Source organism: Aulostomus chinensis, chromosome 2, assembly GCF_037954235.1.
Source record: "Aulostomus chinensis isolate RoL2024-O1b breed Wild chromosome 2, RoL_Achi_v1.0, whole genome shotgun sequence".
Classification (NCBI taxonomy): domain Eukaryota; kingdom Metazoa; phylum Chordata; class Actinopteri; order Syngnathiformes; family Aulostomidae; genus Aulostomus; species Aulostomus chinensis.
The window spans coordinates 4,522,724-4,546,280 of NC_141321.1; the positions used below are offsets into that span (position 1 = coordinate 4,522,724).

The 23,557-nt window shown below is 46.3% G+C and overlaps 1 protein-coding gene across 1 annotated transcript in view; it reads left to right on the forward strand.

The window, feature by feature from the left end:
* The window catches only part of LOC147268842 (SH3 and multiple ankyrin repeat domains protein 2-like), a 256,844-nt gene that overhangs the window by 95,906 nt on the left and 137,381 nt on the right, over window positions 1-23,557 (forward strand). Inside the window, exons 7-10 of the mRNA XM_086223330.1 lie at window positions 97-264; window positions 2,072-2,188; window positions 7,060-7,137; window positions 23,456-23,522. Coding sequence (XP_086079456.1) covers window positions 97-264; window positions 2,072-2,188; window positions 7,060-7,137; window positions 23,456-23,522 — 430 coding nt within the window. The remainder of the gene's footprint in view (window positions 1-96; window positions 265-2,071; window positions 2,189-7,059; window positions 7,138-23,455; window positions 23,523-23,557) is intronic.

Sequence of the window (23,557 nt, forward strand, 5' to 3'; positions counted from 1 at the left end):
CACAGTTTTTTTCACAGTTGCCGAGTCAGCACCATAAGAGCCTCACGAACACCATGACTCACCTTGCTTAGTGATACGCATCCCTTTTTCCTTCAGGCACTGCTGGAGTTGGGAGCGTCTCCAGACTACAAGGACAGCCGTGGTCTGACCCCTCTGTACCACAGCGTGGTCGTGGGAGGTGACCCGGGATGCTGTGAGCTCCTGTTGAACCACCATGCCTCTGTATGCTGCCAGGACGAGAACGGCTGGCACGAGGTCCACCAGGTACACAAGAACATCCCCTTAGATTTAAGAGGTCTGCTGGTTTGCACAGATGTGTTTTTGGTTCTGTGGAGCAGCTTGTGTTGGGGAAGCATTAGCAAAGCACACATAGACACACAGCCAGACTGAGCGTGAGCGTCTGTCTTGGCAGCTGTTTCCCAAGTGAAGAGATAAAGCCTTCTGAGGAGAGCCACCCTGCAGCATGACACCACCACGAACGCCTCCATACATAGTTGTGTGTGTGTGTGTGTGTCCAGGCCATCAATGTTATCAGATCGCATGTATCTCTCTCACTGTTGAGTTGAAAAATCAGTGTTTCCCCCAACTGTCCCATTTCAAACGTGATAACCATCAGCTGCCAGGCCCCACGGCACACAGCCCAATGGCTGCTGTTTGTTCAGTCCAGAACTGAAGGTTGTGTTTTCACTGGAAACGTCTCGGGCCTGGACTAAGAAGCAGGACCTACTTACCACATTCAATCTGTGGTTTAGCAAACAACCACAGTCAAGGATCAGCCGAATCATGATGACGGTTATCAGCTCGCTTCATCAAGCCAGCGTTCCCTCCCTGGACCTTAAAGGGGCGGAGCCACCACAAGAAGACCAATCACCAACATAGGGAGGTGGAGGGCTGCATGTATCTCAAGAGGAGGAATATAAATCCATGATACATTCTGAAATGAACACGTTTACTGCAGCCGAAGCAATGGGGCGGCTTTGAGATCCAGCCTGGCTCTCTGCATTTGGGTCCCTCTTCCTCCTGACCACTCATTCATGGGTCAGACGCCTCTGCTTGATGTTTACATGCCATGAGGTGTGACCGTGGAGGGGAGTCCTGGCCAGAGAGGGAACTAGCAAGTTTAAACACAGGTGCATGGTCACGCTCAAGCTGCGGTCGGTAGAGGCAGAGGTGTTGTGTTTACTTTTATCCCAAATGAAAGTGTTTGTGGAGGATTGTGCTTACAGTTGGTTTCAGAAGACTTGGATTGTACCAGACAATTGAAGACAACTGAGCTTGTAAATGCATGTTTAGTATCGTTTTGCTGTCGTTTGCTGTCTTCAGCCCCCAGGCTAGAGTGGATCAAACTCTTGATGAGACAAGAAGTCACGCAGCAGAAAAAGTTCTTCATGAATTCAAGACATCTAAAGAAGATAAATAAACCTGATAAATAAATCACATTGGGTGAAATATGGCTTTAGCTTGTAGAGGTGAGACAAAAAGCCTCAGACACTTTAAACGGGATGGTTGTGGTTAAGGGTGCTAACGGACCTTTGTAACATAGCTGGTTCCTCCGCTTGGATCATTTTCACGTCTTTGGTTGAGAAGCAGCAACAGGTCATCCATCACAAACCTCTCAGTCTCTGAAATTGAATGATTTCAAATGAATCCTCCGTCCTCTAAACAGCTGACTCGCATACGTCACATAAAAGCAAGAACCAACTGCTCAGCCAGTATTTGTTAATGTGTCACATCGACCTGTAATGTTTTCTGATTAATGTTTGAGTTTCTCTCTCGTTATCTGTAAGCTCTGCCTGCACACACACACACACACACACACACACACACACACACACACACACACACACACACACACACACACAGAGTCATCCCTCAGTCTTGTTAAGGCTGTAAGGCTGGGTTCAAACAGAGGGTACTCCTGGCTTTACCTCCTTTGTAGCAACATTGACATCTAGTGGTGAAAACTTCTTACTGCAACTACTGCCTACTGTCATTGAAGGCGTTCAAGGCTTGAGTTGACTTTGAATTTCTTGGTGTGTGTGTGTGTGTGTGTGTGCGCGCGCACGCCCAGGCTTGTCGTCATGGACATGTGCAGCACCTGGAGCATCTGCTGTTCTATGGAGCAGATATGAGTGCCCAGAACGCCTCAGGAAACTCGGCTCTTCACATCTGTGCTCTATATAACCAGGTAAGCAGTGGGTGGAAGAGTGTGCGTGCGTGCGTGTGTGTTTACATATTATGAGTGAGAGCACATACAAATATAAATCTAGATGTTAAAAATCTCCAGCCAAAGGGAACAAGTGCAGAACAACATGCTGTAGGGGAATATGATCAATATCATGGTCTAAATTCAAACAAAATTCTGATTAAAACAGATCATTTGTTTTTATTATCCATCATTCAAAACAATTCTCACTTTTGGTGGGCAATAGTGGTCATAATCACAAGTATGAGGCAGATATTTTAGCTGAATCCACACCAGGCTGCGACGAGCCTTTCTGCTGTGTTTGTTTTCCCCTTATCGAAGTGCTTGTGGTTAAATGTGACCAGACTTTTCAAACTGTTCCTTTATTATGCAAAAATAAATTACCACCTGGTTTTGTGGCTCTGGATGTGAAACAACAACATCTCAAGGTGGAGGTTAAGAGGAGAATCTGCAGTGACCCTGAAAACGAGTCCTTCATTAACATTTAATTTTCTCTTTAAAAAAGAACGTCTGAATATATGAGTACATGTACGAGTCCTTTCTGACTGGGAGGCGTAACAAAGTTGACTTGACTAGACAACATTCAGGTGTTTGTCCACTGTGTTGGGTTGTCCAGTGGGAAACTGAGTCTGCACGCTTCATCCTGGTCAGACTCCCTCACCGCCAAACGCACGATAATTAATAGGGTCAGGACAATAATCGGGTCAACGTGAAATCCCCCTCTGTGTACCTGGTCAGGGATCAGGACAGCTACCCTGATCCAGGATGACCCCTGCTCATGCCCTCCATCAGCCCCTCCAGGCACTGCCATGAGGCCCACGCAACAAAGTCCCACTGGCCTGAAGAAGACACGAACAACACGTCCTCCTTATTCCACTGCGAATGTTGAACAATCGTGTGTCAGCATCTGAACACCATCAGTTGCAGTGTTGTGCCTGAGAGCATTGTGGTGTCTTAAGGTTCCTTGAATTAACTCTTGTCCTTCGGCGCTTTTAACTTTGTGTTTTGTTGTGTTCTTCTATATTGTCTTAAAAGAAAGATGCATCGTACCAGGCAAGCATGGCGGAGGCATACAGCTGGTCATTAACGTGCTACATCCCCCCACTGTTGAGCGCTGAAGAGCGAATTGGTCCAAATGAATGATAATGGATAATTATGAATATAATTATCAATTACTAAATAAGTTACTAATTAATATTAAATACTAACTATTCGGGGCACCACCCTGATGAGTTCAGGGAAACTAAACCACGACCAAACTTGTAACAGTTACCAGTCTCTAACAGAGTTGATCCACTAACAGTCAATATCCTGTGACATCAACTACCTGGGACGGCTCTGATGTTGGAGGAGATCACAGCGCTGCTGTTGCTGAGACACGTGACCACAAGTTGGTACACAAAGACACTACGACTTCTCTCTGATAATAAAATGGGTTTATTGACACAGTGCATCCATCAATCAGCAACACGTTGGTATAACGGTTATCTAACCAAAAGACACAAGTGACAATGTGTGTGTGAGCGTGTGTGTGTGTAAACGTGTGAACGTGTGTGTGTGTGTGTGAGTGAGGGAATGTGTGTGTGTATATGGAAGAGAGTGAGGAGGGGAGGGGGGTGCCTGGTTGCCTAGCAACCAGTTAGCGTCGCAGCGGGGCTAGCAGCTAGGCTAGCAGCTAGGCTAGCAGCTAGGCTAGTTAGCACCGTGGAGGTATAAATGTGGAGTGTTAATTATTAAGCTGAGCGCTTAGCGGAAGAGAGAGAGAGAGGCAAGGACAGAGGTAAACCCAAAAATGCGTGTGTTAACACACTTGTTCAGGATTGTGCAGAACTAATAACAGGTAACACCTTCTTGGAAGGTCACGGTTAATAATAACTAACCTCAATCAATACCGTATAATGCTGTGTAATAGTATCTGCTAATCACAGGACTTCGTCACATAAACAGAGCATTCATGACATCACACAAACACACTACGCTATTTCTCTGCCCAGAAAATGCCTAGTTAAAGGAATCTTTACTTGACCCGGGGGAGCGGTAAGGGATTCGATCTCCCTTGATCCAGAGCGCGGGTCGGCTCGGTTCGGAGGAAAGGTGACACGGATTGCATGGCTCGACGGTGACTTCTCTGGACGAGTAGACGGGGGGGGGGTGTCCTTTGCGGGGTCTCTGCTCTCGCTGCACTGCCAGCTCGGGGTCCGAAGAGGAGAGCCGAGGAGAACCGAAGAGGTTAAAGGGAACCGAAGAGCTTGAAAAGCACCAAAGAGGTAGAACCTTTTTAGCGCGGAAGATTTTTGTGAGGAGGCAGATGATGTCACTTCGCGTGGGATGGTACTGGCTCTCAGCCAATAGCGGTGCATCACGCCAACTTCCGGTCAAGCAAGCACAAGTTCAGAGGGGGGGTCAATGGTCAGAGTGAGAGCCCTTTTTTATGACCCTCGTTTCAAGAACATGTGGTCACTCAAATGCAGGCTCCAGAGAGAGGTGGTAGGCCTCACAGGCCGAAAGCCTTTCTTCGGCTGGATTAATTGTCACATCTCTGAATGAATCTCTTGACCTGGTTGAGTTGGCACAACACCACCGTCTCTTCAACAGTCTCCTTACAGGCCACATGCTCATCTTGGGCAGTTTGCTGGTCTCGGTACACAGCCTGCAGGATCGGGGTTCCTTTCATCCCATGAGAGACGTAATGCGTGAAGCTCCTTCATGTTATTTATCAGTCTCGTGGATTCAAGGCTTTGATGCAGGACGACTGCAGCTGGGAGAGTCCCCAGAGGGGTCCTGGTACTGGATATATTAGTGCCTTCCTTTTCAGATTATTGGAAAAGTAGAGTGTGCACATCCATGATGGTAAATCAGTGCAGAAACATTGTGTCAGGTAAAGAACATCCATCCACTGTCATATTTGCACTGTTGCTGAATCATTATCAGCATGTTGATCTTGGGTAGATGGCGATACTGATGATGATGAGGAGGAGGAGGAGGAGGAGGAGGAGGAGGAGGAGGAGGAGGAGGAGGATCATAATTTCCTGATACTGTTTCCTGATTGTGCCTCAGCCAGGAGCTACATTACAGTCCTCATTTGCTTCGACTGTCCATGGTTTTTGTTCAAAAGTTGCAGCTTCCTGAGGGCCCTCAAGTAGCCTTGCTGGGGCTGCATGCTGCTGTGTGACCTCCATACATGGTGGGAAATATTCTATCTTCCTCCTTCTAAATAGCTTCAAATTAGCATAACAAAAACGGAATCCAGATCCTGCTGTATCCCATTCAGTCACAGAGCTCCACTGTGGTACACACCACTGCAGTGCATGCCGATGAAAGCACGCAGTACAAAAACTACAGTATCCCGTTGTTTTAGGAAACCGCAGAAAGTCCAGACACCTGACTGCCGCAAAGTGAGGAGGAGAGAAAGTTATGAGAGACTTAACCCTTTGTTGGTGGTGGGTTTCTGATGGGATCAGTGAGGAATAACACCAGCTTTATACTTTGCACCAAAAGTGCTCAGAATTGACAGTCACTTGAACCCCCTGGCCCTGAACCCTGGGGCCAAAGGTCAGCGGTCACCTCTCATCCCTCGTCCCACAGCCAGCCGTGCTTTTCACTCCTTCATTCAAGCTGAGAACAGCTTCGAACAGAGATGCTCTGTGAATCCAGACAAGAGTTTGGATCGTTGGAAGAAGGGTTGCACTGTTTCTGCGTTGAAAGGACCGTGGTCTTCTACCTATGACGTGTGAGCTTGGATATAAATATTGGATTCCTAGAGGCCACGGCTGCCACCATTTAAACTTTCCCTGTTGTCAATACGTTCTATGAGAAGACAAAAACCAGCCACAGGCTGCTGGTTCTCTCTGAAGACAGGAACCTCTCAAAGAAAATCACAAATGTACACCTTCATAATTTCCTTAAAAAGCTGCATTCTGCAAAGGAAACAGTGCATTTGTCCAGAAGCTATTTTTGGAATTATTCTATTATTCCACTGACATTCATGTGACGTAACTCTAGCGTCTGTTTGAGTAAAAAATAATCATTGTCAGTTATGATAATTAATTCTACTTATAGGCTCACAACACAAGGAGAACGCTCTTGAATTGAGACTCTGCGATGTGTAAGCCGCCACGTCTTGGATGATCATCACGCAACCCAGAGATTTCTGAATTATTTGTTACCTCCAGCTTCATTTCATAGCACTGAGAGATGTCACACATTTCCCAGCTTCTCAGTAAATGTGGTTTTATAGGGAAAAAATGCAGAATCGCTACCGTCCAGATGAGTAAAATTAGTCCCCACGCAATTCTACAATGAAATGTCTAAATGCAGATTTCCTTTACATGCTGACATGGTTGTGATTATGGCTGTGTATCAGTATCCCTGTGTGAGTGATTTCTCAACTCTCAATAGCTTATTGTGGATCTAAAAAAAGTATTTATATTCATGTGTGTGTGCACAGTACATGCGTGGTTGAGCACTTTGTGGGCGATTTGTGCAGCAGATTCAAACCCCTCAGCACTCTCCATCTCTCTGTTCTTCTCTCTGTCTCTCTATTTCTCTCACTCTCACTCCCTCTTTCTTTGGAGTGGAGCAATAGATACACACTTAACAGCGAGTGAGGCTCCATTCCTGATGTAGGTAGTAGATGTTCTCTGGTCTTTCCTCTTTCCCTGCTGGGATGTTCAGATATTCGGCCACTCTGATCACTTCCTGCTCAGCTGACTTTTGTTGCTCTGGACAATTTCTCTAATGTCAGTGGAAGTCTCACAGCCTCCTGACCAAAGTAGGAGTATGAAAGAATTTCAGTGTTGTCTCCTTCACTTCCTCAGCTTTATTTTCACATTTTTTCTCTCTTCCCTTGCTAGGATAACTGTGCAAGAGTGCTGCTTGTTCGTGGAGCCGACAAAGAGGTGAAGAACTACAACAGCCAGAGTCCATTTCAGGTAGAGTAAAAAGAAAAACTACTTCACTGCTATTTGCATGATTGTAGGAGATAGATTTCAGATTTCAGTGCAAGAAACACATTTTTAGTAGCACAACATTGTCGTGGTCTCATTTGTTACCATGGTAACACTGCAAAATGGTCAAAGGCAGTTGCAACCGGGGATTGCAAATGTCTTTGGGGCGAGCACTGGAATTGTTTCCGTTGAGCAGTGTTTAGAGAAGAGTGAGAGTGAGTGGGGAACCTCCACCGTGTCTGTGTGGTCCCCAGCTTCTTGTCATGAAGCAGGTAGATGCTGAACTAGATTGTGGGAGTTGGAAAATGTCAAGTTTGAGAACAAGCTTGGGCTTCTTCTCTGAGATTCCCCAACAATCCTCCATCCTGACAGAGGTCCAAGATGCTACGTTGCACGTTTGAAAAAAATTAAGCTCTCCATTTGCTGCTCTACTCTATGATAGTGTAGCAAAATATATTCTACGTTATAGGAAAAAAAATCGAGAAAAATATAAGTGGATGATGAGTCTAAAGCAATGATAATGAGATGAGCAATCGCAAAGGAACCACAAGGGTTTGCATGTGTGCCTGTAAATATTTAAGGTGCTATTACATGTTTGCATCCACATGTGTACTCGTGTGTTTGTGTCTGTGATGGCTCACGAGCAAAGCCATCCCTAGGAGAAAAACCCCAGCGGCACCAAACGCTTCCTCGCTGGCATGATTGACTCATAACCTACGCCTAAGATACAAAAGAGCCTTATTCAGGCAGGCGTTTATGAAAGGCCGTCCCACGGGTCCTCCACTGCCACTCCAGTGAAGCGCTTCATTAGCAGGAGTGCTTCATAAAGGGAGGCAGCCCAGGCAGAATGCAGATCGCATCAGGGTGTTAGTCAGACTTGGAGCAACCAACTGTGGTGTGAGGTGATCAGCCGTGGCCTAGATATCGCCTACGTCTCCTTGCTGAGGTGAAGAGAAGCTTAATTTCTCTGTGTGATGCAGAAGCAACTTTCTGCTGTAGAAAGGAGCAACCAAGATAGAAAACAGTGATCGCGTCTCAAACAGGAAGTGCATGAAACCTCAACACTGCTCAACAGAATTCATTTGTACACATGAAGGGAGAAGCTGGATGTAATCGGTTCACATGCTCTCTGTTTTGGATCATACTTGGGATGTGATGTTTATGTAACTGCCACATGACTGTAGCGGGGTCCGGGGCTCGCAGTGTTTGTGGGGGAGCAGCAGTGTCTTTTTGTTTGTTCTGGTCCAAATCATTTGGTGAGTTCGTCAATTTTGAGGCTTTTCCTCTCGGTGGGATGTGTCAGGCAGGAGCGGGACACTTCATACATGAAACGTCCTGTGATCTGGACTTGTGGACATTGGGTTTTTTTTTAGTTTTTGACAGGACCGGTACCGGGCCCGCTCCAAGAAACACTTTTGTCAGTGAGTGGCCGAGTTTTCAGTGCAGCCGTTGAGGGTTTGGATCCTGCTCCTTCCAAAATGCATCTGTGTTCCCAAAAGAAGTATTTACAGTTGCAAATGATGAGAGACAGTATTTGTGTTTGTCCACAATATTTCAGTCCATTCAAATGTAATTCCTGAGGATTTTCTGCTTTGTGAAAACAAAACCTCACAGTCCAGTTTTTCCCTCCTGCTTTACTTCTATCTGGCTTTAGAATGCAGAAAGAGCCGGCTACGTATGTTTCGTTTGGAAATAATAGCGACCCACCGCCACCAATGACTACCTGCAGCAAAACGTCCCAAAAAAAATGGTTACGAACTCTGAAGTGCAGCATCCGGTGAAATCCACGTCGTCTCTAAGCTCAGTGACACTGTGATTTGAAACAAATTCACTCATAACCTTCTTGGTTCGCCACTTGCTCATGTGATGAACGGAAGTTCGACCCGCCAGCACATTCAGCTGAAGCAGCTGGCTCACGCTCAACCTCACTGGCTCACAGTCGCACCGGGTTTCACCCTGCTAATAAACCAACGTCAGGGGTCACATGACGGGCAGATCAGCGCGGTGCTCCTGTGTCCTCTGGGATGATTTGCTGTCATTCCTCTGGTCCAGACTCCCTTTAGAGAATCATCATTTTATTAAAGGCTCTGACAGGCTGAGACCCTTGAACCCAGACCCTAGATCTGCTCAGGTGCAGCGCTGATGTGGCTTTCACACACCCAGTTCAGTGGACTTGGTGCAGTTCAAGAGAGAAGTTGCAACAAATTTGCACACTTTCACACTGTCACTTTGTCAAGTGCACACTCTCTGTAAACAACCATCACATGGTGAGAATAGCGAGGTCGCCTGAAATCCATAGGCACATCTCGAATGACGCTCTGATTTTGTTCCTCTCATGGCTCCAACACGCAGATGGGGGGCTTTCAGTTGGAGCTTTTTACTCACTTTTACTAATGTCCAGGGTTTCAAATTGCAAAAAAAAAAAAAAGAAGATGATCTTGACTCTGCTGCACAGTGTCTTCCTGACACGATGCACGTGAGACACTAATGTACCACTGTTTCTGCCGTCTTATGAGTTCTGCATGATTTGCTGCTTGACCTTTGTCAAGTTGGAGCTAATGACTCATTAACTGAGCAATCAAGGGAGACGACATTTTTGTCACGATGCTCCTTATTTAATGTTAAGGAGACTGATATAGCTCATGCCCATTTCCACCAGACCTTTTTTCTAAACTTTTGGATTTTACCTTATAAATATTTTTGCTGGTATTGCCCATTTCCATCTAAATTTGTCTACACTTTGTGACACCGTGTGTGAATAAACAAACCAGACCCTTTGAGGGTGTGGTCTGATGGCCTTAGTAAGCCATAAGTCTTGAATACTGAACTTGACAGCAACCAAATGTGGTGAAGCTGATCAGCCGAAACATTAAAACCACCAAGAGGTTTCCTGTTGGGCATAACACAACCATCCAGCTGTACACCCTCCCTCCTTGAAGGCTGTATTGTGTTGTACTGTTGAGGTACACTGGTTCCTACTGGCTATCTGTTTATAATATTTTGTCACCTCTATTCATACTGTATGAATGGGACTTACCAGTTCAGCAGCAGCAGCTGAAGCCCATAAAATGACCGTGAGTATAAACTGACTCCCACTGTGGGTGTAAATGATGGTATTGAATGGAGAAAACGAGCAAATGCAGATGCTTCCACCCAGGACAGGAAGATTTGCGCACATTACAGGAGGCTGAACAGGAAATCGAACTGGACTTGATGTGACATCCTGCTCTCCAGATTGGTCTGTCCGGGAGAGTTGCAGAGACTGAAGCTGTTTTGGAGGCTTGCGGTGGAACGACCCTTTAGGAACACACATATGCTCAGGTTTACAATGTTACGTAATACTTCAGGCATGTAAATCAATAACTTATGTAAAGCACGTTGTTGCAGTTTTATCACATTTTGAATTACAGAGCAAGAGGTTCCATCCACAGCCAAGTGTTTTCACTACACAACAACCATGCTGGCAGAAATCTGTTGTAAAAGAGGCACAAACAGCAGTTGTTCTGCTGACAGTCGCATCAACAGAGCAGAACGACAAGCAGCCACTAGACATGCTGTGGACTCTCACTTGTTTTCGAGAGGAAAAACTCACTCTCTTGCTCTTACTATCTTTATCACTGTTTCACTCCCCACCTACACATGGAGCCAGGAGCTGACTCCGACAAGTTTATGCCTGCTCTGTGAGCGGCCAACATTCTGGGAGGTGTAGGAGAACAGGTAGTTATAGATCAAGGAAAGAGATTAGAGCATCAGAGGAATCCAAATCATTAGAGTTGAAACAAATACTCACCATGTGCCACGTTGATCAGCTGAACAAATCTGCTGCTATGTCCACCTCCACTAATGTGGGGAGACTTTCTACAGAATACAGCCTGGCTGCAGGGATGTGCTCCCACTGAGTGACACCAATGATGAGGTTCTGTCCACTTGCGGACAGCGAGATCGGGTGTGTGTGCACGCCAGTCAAGTTCTGTCAGAGTTAACTGAAAACCATGGGACCTATTTAGATGTAACGGTTGTCAAAAGTATTGATACCCAGATGTTATTCAAAACTATAAATTAGTATTCGGATAAAATCCTTATGGGTGGAGCAGTGGTCCTCACTGTGGCCCCCATCAAGAAGGTTGTGGGTGGAGCAGTGGTCCTCCCTGTGGCCCCCAGCAAGAAGGTTGTGGGTGGAGCCCCGGCTGCAGCACGGGGTCTTTCTGGGTGAGTCTCCATGTTCTCCCTGTTCCTGCTGGGTTCTCTCTGGTACTCCAGCTTCCTCCACAGTCCAAAGACATCAAGAGGGACCAGGTTAATCCAGACTCTAAATTGACCGTAGGCGTGGCTGGGAGAGCCAATGGTTGTCTGTCTCTATGTGTTGGCCCTGACATGGACTGGTGACCTGAATGTGCTGTGGTGTAAGATACGATTGTTCACTGCAGCAGTAACGTTTCTACTGATTGGGATTTACGGGCCAAGACCGAAGCGTGCGTGATGACTCTAGCAGTGTCACAGTGCGAGGAAGGGTTCTCATCCCAGCTCGCCTTCCTGCATGAGGTGTTGTCTGTCCATGCTGGTAGATGCTCTTCTTCCTGCAGAAATGTCATGGCAAACCAGAACACTTGGAGGCACGTATGAGTTCTGACAGTGTTCAAAGTTTCTATTTCATAATCTTGTGTTATAAGTCGGACGCAGAACCAGATCCCGGTAGAGAACTGCACTCTTGTTCCCTCGGAGGTTCTGCGGTTGTGGCTGTTGTCCATGACATGTGACCCCCAGACCGTAGCCCCACCGGCACAATGGGCCTCTCTGTGGACGCCATTCACATCAGTGAAACACTCACCAACATACTGCCTCAACACAGATGCTTGGTACTGCATGAGCTTCACCTGTGGAGAGAACAAGTCCATTGAATATGAGCCGCTGCAGCCTCTTCCTTCACTGGACAGCCGTGGGGTCGAGGCCTCTGGGGTGCCAGCAGCTCCCAGCAGCAGGCAACACTCTGCGCTCTCCCTGTCGACTCGGGACATCGGAGCCACCGTCATAGAAATACCAGTGAAATCCAAGTGTGTCCACATGGTTTCGTAAAAAGCCGACTTGATTTCGTTTTCTTCGATCATTCCTCTTCATTTATTCTTTTATCTTAAGCATGTCTATCATGAGAGTGAGCATCCTGCACGCTTGTCAATTCTAACACAACAAACTGCTTCAAAACACCGTAACTAGGAGCAGCTTAACAAACAGAAGTGCAAATGCTAATACACAGCAATTGCTACCACTGAATGAGGCGAGCTGACGTGCTGCTGCATGCGCTCTTCATTAGGATCCTGCGTGGGAGTGCAGCCATGCCATTTGATAATATCATGTGTCAGTTGGGTGTCTGAGTGTGTGTGTTTGTTTCTGTGTGTGCACCACAGCTTAGCCCGATAGTCATTGTTGCATTCAACACAAAGAAAAGTATTTTCGCAGAGATGAAGTGCGTGAAACCCCCCTCGTTCTCTCCAAGTGCCCGTTCCTCTGCTTGGAGGGCTTTCAAAGAGCTTACAATTAATTTTCTTTATTTAACAATCCCCTCCAACAATGGGCCACCTCCTCTCCACTTCCTCCAGCACTTCTTGGTGTCCTCGCTCAGTATTTGTGACTCTCCAGTCCAACCCCTGTGCTCCTTTAAGCTTTTCATCCTCTCCACAATACCTGATTTAACTCACCCTTGAGTCCATTTTCATCTCCAATTTCCTCGTATCTCCTCTTCACTTTTTTCAAAGCCATTCTTCTAATCTAATTCCTCTCTCCTCCTCCCATTATAGTCATTGTCTATTTTCTATTTCCTTCTTCCCACTTTACATCCTGCCCTCGTTGGCCCCACACAGTCTCTTCCTCTTCTTCCCATTGCCCTTGGCACAAACTAAGTCAGACGTGATTTCCCACTCTGCTACGCTTTCTGCCTTATTATTCAGAGTCACGTGCAGTGAATCACAACTGCCAGTGACATGTCATGTGGTCTAGTATGCCAAAGTAGCATCAAAGGGTTCAAATATCCCTGTCAAAGCGGATGCCTTTGCCATCGGACCAGTTTTGTCAGAGTGTAAGCCGACATTTGGAAATTCTAGCAGTGTCAGTGTCAAGAATTCAACTCAGTTCGGCTTTAACTGGAGATATGAACACCAGCAGAATCTGAAACCACGATAAAACCAGAAAACAAGTCCCCCACCAGGGAGGCTGCACGCACTCGGGAGATCTTCAAAATGTGCCTTTTTTTGGAGATGTCAACCATGTAGCAGATGTTTTTCCATATCAAAGATCCAGAACACAATCAAGATGTTTTCAAGAATGTGATCAAATTTCTTCCTTTGGCCTTTCCAGAAAGGACAGCTTGTAGCTCTTTCTCCTGCCACTTGTCTAGAACAGTCTTCTTCTTATGATCGCGCTCTCTCTCTCTCTCTCTCTCTCTCTCTCTGCTGCCTTCCATCAAAATCTGTTTATTAGTGTTATGACACGACCAGAGTCAGCAGAATTCAAGGGAATGGTACAAGCCTTGACAATAACCTCTGCCATGGAGGTCATGTGATCTGTTTTTTTTCTAGGATGAACTTTGCTAAAATCCATTGCAACAGTCAGAGGGGGTGTGGTCCATGTTTTTGGTGACACCGTCCTCATGTACTGTGTCCATGAAGACTCTGAGATGGAGCGATGAGATGCTGGTTTTGGAAATATTTGATTGAGTGATCGATGGATTGAATTCTTTATTTAAGTCATGCAAGAATAAGATCAAACGAATAAAAACAGAAACAATTTCCGCAAGTAGGAAGAGCTGTGACCCTATTTCATCTCTTCACTCATGATTGATCAATATGGAGGATCAACTCCCTTTATTCTTGTATTCATGCATTCATTCATGCAAAGGGAAAACTCACCCTTAATGATTTTATGATAATCACATAAATGCACTGATCATTTTTCTTTATTTTTTAAGATATATCACGATATTGTCATTAGTATTTGTGTATCCTATATTACAAATATTGTCTTTATTCTAGGAAATATATATCTGTTGTCCATCAAGTGGTTCCAGCCATCCATCTTCAGTACTGCTTTTTGGTTAAGGGTTGCAGGGGGACTGGAGCCTATCCCAGGGCTTCACCCTGGACGGGTCACCAGTCCACCGCGGGGCCATCAGGAGTAATCAGGGGCTCTGTTTCTTGCTAAACTGCACTTGGACACGGTCGCCTGGGAAGTGGGGATCAAACCAGCGACCCTTTGGTTGCTAGACGGCCTCTCTACCTCTGAGCCACGCCTCCCCTATTGATAGAGTGATTATTGCCTAATTATCTGTATCTTGTCCACATAAGGAACCTCTCCAGTTATCCAAGTAGTTGGACCTTCAACACCTTTAGATTAGTTATTGTGGGGAAACGCTCATGATGTTTTACACACTTAGTTGAATGAACTGCATCTTGTACTTTTCTGGTCCGCTGACCCGTTGACACACACTGACTGATGGGGGAGGCTGCTGCTACATTCACACCCTTGTCTGAGCAAATTTGTATTATATTTTTATTACAATATCATTTTTATTTTCATGCAGGTAAAATGGGTTGATTGTTGTTGCTTTTTTTATTCAGCAAGAATATAGAAATGACAAAAACAGCAGGTGCAATACAGACAGTAGAGTGTAACCCACGTATGACACGACATGCAGAGAACAGCAAATAAACGAAGCGATCAATAAACAACGTGTACGAGAACCGGTGAAGGACCAAGGAGTTCCTCACTGATCTGGACCTGGAAAGAGAGAGCAAAGCCATGAAGTCAGCCACAGCTGCCAGCTCCTTGGGTTGGTTTGAGTGTGGTATTCTGACACTGGGGTCTGACTTGAGTGTTTGGTAGCGCTTTATAATCATTTGCAGCTTTAAAATGAAAGGAATTCTGGCCACAGATGGTAGTGTTTGATGAGCAGTTCTGCACTGAACTGTTACAGTGTTAGAGATGGGTGTTAGAAGGACTGCACGATACACTACCTTTCGCCGTACTTGGGTCACAGTCGGATGGCTTCACAATGTCAGGTGGGTTTTACATGAGTTTGGTTGTGTTCCCTGAACATCTCATGGCTGCAAGACAGGTTTTAAAGAGCCGTTTTCTTTGTCCTCCACTTGTTTTTTTTAATGTCCCTCTTTTGATTTGAAAGCTAAAGTGCCTCCAAACATCAGCTTTAGAGTTTCCAGGCTAGCTGGCTTCTGATTGGCTGTGTCCTTGACTGCCTCACTCACTGCTACAGGAAATTATTATATATTGATATTGTATTGGGAAAAAAGGTATCCCCATTTATTGCGATGGATATCAATATTTCCCCCAGCCTCGTAGGTGTTCCTCTAGCTTTTGTAGACTCCTTCAGTTAAACAGACTTTTGTTAAAACCAGGCTGATGGGCGTAATGACAGGGAGAGTCAAGATAATGAGAGAAAGAGGGGACAGTGAATCCCTCGGGACTGACCTCTGATCAGCCTGTGAGGTTTGGAGTGTGCATTTTCATGGCTCTGTGGCTACGCTGGGATTCATAATCGATTGCTGATTGAGTTCAGTCTCCTGAGACCTCAGCCCCCCCACCCTCCCGGTCTTGCAGACTTCTTGCCTCTGCTGATGTTGTCACCCTGTGCACCACCTCTTGTCACCCCCCCCCCCAACTTGCTTCTATGTTATACACAACCATTTGTTTCCATGGCAACCAGAGGAGAACAGGAAAAGAATCGATGTGGGGGTGGTGAAGGCAGGAGTGGTAGTGATGGTGGGCGGCGGAATGATAATGAGGGTTAAACTCTGACTGTGTTTCCCGGTGCTCATTGGTTACCTGGTTTGTGTCATCAGTTACAGTGAATCTTGGAAATGTAGGACAAGCACCCTCTGCTGGTATTTCCAGATCTTTCTATCAACTTTTTACAAAGTAAATCTCTCCAGTAGTTTTCTATGAATATGTGGATTCATGGGAGAACTACAACTGGGTCATCGCAAAATCTCTCCAGAGGCTTCAAGAATCAACGGGAGGGAAGAGACTGGCTGGTTGGGGTGCAGTTATGTAGAGGAGCCAGACAACTGCGCTCAGACGGTCCAGAAGCTGATGGTTTCCTGTGATCGCTGAGGTGCAGGCAAACAGGCCAGATCCACACTCTTCTCAGCGTTGACTAGTTGAGACTTCATCATGTTACAATGGTTCAACCATGCAACAATGAGCTCTTGCTAACATCTCCTCCCCCTGGTAAGCCATGCCCACACACCTGGCCATCCACAGCCCTGCATGGTCCAGGTGTGGGGCTCTCATGCTAATTGTTGCCAGGGGGTGGACAGATGTCAGCATGGGCACTGTGACACATCTGGAGCTACGCAGCCAGCAGCAGTGACCTGGGTGTTCTGACAGCTGCCAGAACCAGCATTCAGTGTTTCAGCACTTTGTGCTTTAGCAGCTCCACTGTGGGATTGAACAACATGGGCCAGCCCATTGGCTGCCCATGACCCTATCACCTGTCACCAGTTGTCCCTCCTCGGGCCACTTTTAGTTGGTGCCACCCACTGCAGACCAGGACCACCCAACAAGACCCGCAGTGTAGGAGATGGTTTGACCCGGTTGTCTCGCTGTCACATCTGGCTTTTGTCAAAGTTGCTCTGATCTTCACTCCTGCACATTTTGTTCTGCTTCCAACACATCGACATCAAGGACAGAATGTTCTTGTTTGCTGCCTAACGTCGTCACCCACAACAAGATCGTCACATTGCTCCTGTTCTTCTCTGCACCTGCCAGCAGTCATAATGTTGTGGTTGATTGGTGTAGGTTGTTCTGTCTGCTGGCTCTTCTGGGGAGGACAGGCTGGCAGCTTCGGAGGGGCGGGACTGCGTTAAAACCAGAGACCGACTGAAAGCAGACCTTCTAGTTTCATCAGAGTACAAGAAGTAAAGAGAAAAATGGCCCCCCAGACTGTTGACACTGTGTTCATGTGCAATGAGGGGAACATTTAACTGTCAGTTTGACCTCCAAATCAAGCGGTTTAGACAATCTAAATAAACCACGATTCAGGCCACAGCAAGACAAATAAAATCAAAGTTCCCATGAAAAATCTTTTTGTTTTAAAAGCAATAAGTAAAATGAAATAAGGTTGTTTTTCAGTCTCCTTCAAGTGGCCAAAATCAGTGAATGCAACTTCAGGTGTGACTTGACGCACAGCCGGTGCCTCAGTTTCTTAACTTAAATGATATTCATGCATTAAAAGGATTAGACCCTGAAGCCTTAATCTGGTGATTTGGTTTAAATGTTACAATTGTGTTCAACAGCAGTTAGTCCATAAAAGTAAATCTAAAAAGACCACAGCTGCTTATGCTGCTGCTCACATGTTTTATAACAATTATCTAGGATGGCGTGAATCCTCTCAGTGTCCAGTGCACTGATGCACAGAGGAGCAGATGCCTCCTCAAGTCCTGGCGTTGAAGGACAAGCTCTTACCAGTTTAACCAGAGCTTCAAACAGCTCACGCTCCCAGTCTTTAATGGATCAAACTGTTTTCAGGCCACAGTGAAAATGATGAGTTCATCCGTCACTTTGGCCTGATGTGTAACGCAAACCCATCTGGTGAGCCTGCGCTGGGATCACATATCCTGTCATGTATTTGTCACACACTGCAGCATGCGCAATGGGAGATCCTCTATATGAGTGGGCGATCCAGCCAGCATTCACCATTAAGGACACGTCCCCTCCTCCATCTCCCACACAGGAAGCAGCACATTTGCATCCATGTTGGAGCTCGAGATTCCGTTGATTTGAAGTTCAAAGTGAGCCTTTTTATTTTCCAGTGAGACGGTCTGGGATCTTGTATATGCAGTGTGTTGATTTGTTGGGAGATTCATGTTTCCGCTGGTTTCCAATGTGCTTTTCCTGAGAAATACTGTGTGTATGAATCAAAGGTCAACTGTCTAAGGAAGTGGATAGAATAAATACTTGAGTCAGCACGACTTTGATACTACACCTGCTCTCCATCACTGTCTTTTATCTCCCTCTCTCTCTCTCTCTCTCTCTCTCTCTCTCTCTCCTCCATATTTAACTCGTGTGTTTGTGTGTGTTAACTGTAAATCCTGTAACACCCCACGAGCTCTGTGCCAGCAGCACATCAACCGGCAGCTTGATCTGGGTCAACGGTAGTGACCTCACTGCCAACACAGACAGAGAAACCTCTTTGCTGCCCCCTGGTGTGTGATTGACACCGTCACAAACTCTACATCATTGACATGTATAATATGGATCAGTTAAGATAAAACAAATAGCTGAAAAATAAATATTATTTTCATATCTATTGCTATAAAAATGACCCTTTGATTTGATCTACATCTGTACAGAGTATTCATCCAGAGCTGGACTACAAAATGATGCTCAACAGACTACCTGCTGTATGTACTGCATAAAGAGCCTTGAACTGATTTCTACAATTTGATTAAAAACATGCAGGGAATATGTTTGTAAGTTCCTGTTCACGCTGAAGAGCGCTGACATCCAAGTCATATTAATTTCCTGAGTAATTAATGAAAATTTCCAGTGACAAGTTCATGTATTTATATGAAAATGAACACGTTATGTTCGACTGACATATCTGCCATATCTCTTCAGGGCCACCACTGGCGGCCTGCTCAGTTCTTACCAACAGGACACCCCAACAGTACCCATACAGGTCTGTGGGGGGCAGGAGTGTCACTCATTACTGCCGCAGGACTATGGGTGATGAAGCAGAAAGCTCTGGCGCAGCTACAGAGTTGATCTGCGTTCATTCGCCATACTTGCTAATGAGTCAGTGTGTGTTCATCTCCATAAATCCACACGGTCCTGTTCCTGCACCACCTTTTTCATGCTCATGCTCCAAACCTCAACACCTGCTGGAACCACAGAAAAACCAGCTCAGTCACATTTTGTTAATTCAAGGCTTTCATGGTATCTCTAGGGTGGAGGGCCACCCACTACTCTACCCCATCCATGACTCCAGCTCACTACTGGATTGTACTGTATTTTCCAACCATGACATGAGTTCCTGTAGAAGTCAAATCAACAGAAATATCGGTCCAGCATTTGGGAGACACCACAGACATCGGACACGCGGCCGTAGCTGAACTGAATCGGCTCTTGAATTATGGCTTATTCCTCAAAGATGATCATTACCTCTTCATACCATGAAATGGAGTCTGCTAAATGGAGTCGTATCAATTATTAGTTTGCAGTTTCAAAAGCATAAGAGGTCCAGCAAGTTAAACAAAACTGGTATTTATTCTCACTCCTGAAATCCTTGTGGTGCCTCATGTGAGTCCAGGGGGTAGTTAGAGGTTAGTCCTGTCCAGCTCCATCAAGGTTTGTTTGTTGTTTTAACCCGGACAGTTATACTGTGTGAAATAATACACCTTTGCTTAAATTCTGGTGAAAAAATATTGGTGTGAAAAATAGCACCTTTTATCACCTTCCCACCTCCCACTCTGTGTGTGATGTTCCACTTTGAAGACCATGCAAATCTCACGGGCTCAGAAGTTGAGCTCTACAACGCAGCGTACACGACTTGATGGCTAAGCTCCTGCAGCCGCTCAACTCAGAGGAACGGCAAAGCGTCCTTTTGAAGGGAAACTCTGCCAGCGCGTCTGCCTGTTCTAGTTCAGTTGGGTTAATTTACAGGTGTTAATTCTGCTAACAAACGTGCTGGCTCCATCCAGAGACGCCATTTTCCTCAACGGTTGTCATGTTCAGTATGTTCATCTCATCTACCACAAGATCCAATCAGGAGATGATTGCTGTTGGTGTGGAAGAACTGTTTGAGCTCAGCCCTGATTGGAGGGCTTCCAAACATGCTCGTAAGACGCAGATGGTGCCACTTAGCTACTCGACACTCACAGCATTAAAGAAAAATGAAAAATGAGTTGGGATCCACCACACGATTCAGATTGCTCCAAAAACCTAATTGGTTCTCCCATGGCCCATGTTCAGTCCCTCCATCCCTCCATCCCTCCATCCATCCCTCCATCCCTCCCTCCCTCCATGTTCTCCCTCTTCTCCTGTTGAGGGTGGTGGGGGTGGAGCCTATCCCAGCAGCCTTCCCCCTGGACAGGTCACCAGTCCATGGCAGGGCCAACACATAGAGACAGACAACCATTGGCTCTCCCAGCCACGCCTACGGTCAATTTAGAGTCTGGATTAACCTGGTCCCTCTTGATGTCTTTGGACTGTGGAGGAAGCTGGAGTACCAGAGAGAACCCAGCAGGAACAGGGAGAACATGGAGACTCACCCAGAAAGACCCCGTGCTCCAGCCGGGGCTCCACCCACAACCCTCTTGCTGGGGGCCACAGTGAGGACCACTGCTCCACAGTGCCACCCTCCCTCCAACCAGTTTCAAGGAAATGGTCCCAGTCGGTTGTGTAATCCAGCTAATACACAAATGGACACCAAAAACCTTCTTGGAGGATAAACGTCATGATGACAAATCATGACTGTACTGTTCTACACTCCATCTTAACAGGAATCATCAAACTCCGCTCGGACAGTCATCACCATGCTTTCATTTCCCTTTTCGCCCTCACCTACAGTCCCAACGTGCGCTGCCAGACACTACATCCCTCACTTCTAGATAGATGACTTACGTTATGAGAACTCACTATGCAACCATGAACACAAGTCCAATTGTGGACAGCGTTCTGAAGGATCTCAACACTCACCCACCTGGAGTAGTCGTCAGCCAGTCCCAGCAGATTGTGTCCTGATGGAAACGGGCCTCACATGTCCATAGCAAGCATCTGCCGTGGCTGTGCTGGGAGCTCCGTCCCAGTGGGAGGGACCTCCTGTCAAGCTGAACTGTTGACTCGGCATGACCTGCCCTCTCTACCTCCTCGGCCTCTCGGTCAATTCCAGGCCACCACACTTGTCTTCTCAGAATCTGTTTGGTTTTTTATTATGCTTTGTTGACCATCATGGGCTAACATCAGTGTTTGTCTTTGTGCAGCATGAGGAATTACAATTCTGGAACATCTCAACACTATTTTCCCCTCTGGAGAGCTCATTTTTGACCGTCTGATAAGCAGGTCATATTTACTCCGGTCTCAAGTTTCGATACGGCTCTGTAAAGTAACTGCTGACAATTCCAACTCCATTTGTTTTCCCACACTGAAAGGTATTCTGCAATCAGGCAGTGCAAGTGGCTGCACACGGTCCTCCCCATGCTGCTTCAGCTGAAAGTCCTTCAGTTTTCCTAAGCCTTGAACACAGCCTATATATTCGTCCTCTAGCTCAGCTGTGAAAGCTGCGATGTCTTGTGTCCCAATTTAGCAGCAGTGCGTCTGCCTAACACACGGATTTGCGCCTCTTCGATAACTTGTTGCGACTGTTTCTGATTTTTCCTTCGCTTTGAATTCAGCAGTGAAACATCTATTCCATGGCGAGGTGCTGTAGACTCTCTTCCCTGGGCGCTGTAGCTTGATGTCACTCTGACTTCAACTCTTTAAACTTGGATTCTGTCCCATTGTTACACGAAGGTCCTGAATCTACCAGCATCTCCACTGGTGGGTCATTTCTTGAGATGGACAGTGGTCCTCAGCAGCGCGGTCATCTTCGCTGTCGCTGGGTCCTTGGTGTGTGACTGTGGTTGTGACTCTGTTTCCTGTAGCCATTCTCTTGGTTTTACACTTCTTTGTGAAATGTCCTTTTCCACGGTTGTTACACTTTTTGTTCTTTGTCACTCCTCACTCGCCACTGGTGTCCTGCAGGCCCACATCTGTAACACCTGATGCTGTGCTCATCACGTGGTGACTGACCTTGACTTTGAGTTGAGGAGAATCTGGATCTTACAGATGTGTTTCTACTTTTGTCTTGCTTCTTTTCCTCAGCATAAACTGTGAATTTTTCCATCTATTCAGCCTGATAATCTGCTGTCTTCATCACTCTTGCAATGTCTTGGCGCCCTGGGAGTTTTAAATCTTTTTTCTCGCTGCAACCGTCTGCGCAGTGTGTTTGAGGAGCACTTGTCAATCACTTGGTCACGTATGAAATCATCCCTGTTGTTCTCAAAATCACATGTAGCTGCGAACACAAGCAATTGCCTCTGGACTCTCCTTGTGTTGTTCTGCTTGTGTAAGCACGTGCCTCTCATAGGGGACCTTCCTCTGCGGGGTAGACATTCAGCTTGTTCACTGCTCCGTCGTCGCCACCGTCATGTGCAGTTTCATCCAGAGGGAAGATGTCTTGGACTTCAGCCCCTGCTAAGTGTAGCAGTAAAGCCTTTACCCATGCATCTTCACGGATTCCCGCCGCAACAAAATAGGGCTGGAAACTATTTGACCATTGTCCATTTTTGCCAGCAGACACCGACATTAGCTGAGTCACCAGAGACATCAGAGGGAGTTACCGCTCAGTAGCGCCATGCTCATTCCGTTCACATCCCCTCCTCCTCATCTCTTCCTCCTCGATTCAACTTCATGCTGTTTTTCTTTCTCCGTGCACTGCTCTAGACACTTGTAGTGTTCTACACTCCATCTTAGCACGAAGAATCAAACTCCGTTAGGACAGTCGTCACCATGCTCTCATTCCCCTTTCTGCCCTCACAGACAGTCCCGCACCCCTGACGTCATCGCGCGTACACAACGTGTGCTGCCAGACACTACAATTACATTGCTATTGTTTTACAAATGTGTCACATAAAACTGCCACGGCACCAGTCACACCCCCCACAATCTGCACGCAGTTGTGTCACCTGTGTGTGTGTGTGTGTGTGTGTGTGTGTGTGTGTGTGTGTGTGTGTGTGTGTGTGTGTGTGTGTGTGTGTGCGCGTGTTGTAGATTAGTGCATTGCTGGCCACAGATGGTTAACCCCGTGAGCTCTGAGGATTCACTCACTCTTTCTACAAACGAGGAAAGACTCATTTTTCTGACATCTCATTCAGTGACTGCTGACTGGAGAGATTAGGAGGTGACTCCCGGACTTGAGATGAAGCAGCTGATCATTCTAGAATGAGTACACCTGTGTCTATTTTTCTTGTGCTGCAGATACAAGCTAACTGGACACAGATCCCCTGTTTTCCACTGTCAGGTGTTCTGTAGTAATGCTTCATTCATTGAGAGGAAGCTTTTTACAAAGGGATAGCAGGCTGTTTATATTGAAATAACCAGGATGCCTTTAAGTCAGGACAAGGTCTGTCTTAGTTGCAGCAGGAAACAAAATGTCACTCTTGTACAGTTTATGTATTTTAACATTTCCTGATGCTTCTTAATGTTTGACCTCCAATGTTGTGTGTGTGTCCCCGTCCCGGCTCTTTGCCGTCTCCAGGTCGCCATTATTGCTGGCAACTTTGAGCTCGCTGAACTCATCAAGAACCACAAAAAGACAGATATAGGTGAGTAGCAAATCTCCTGTGTGCCTCTCATTCCT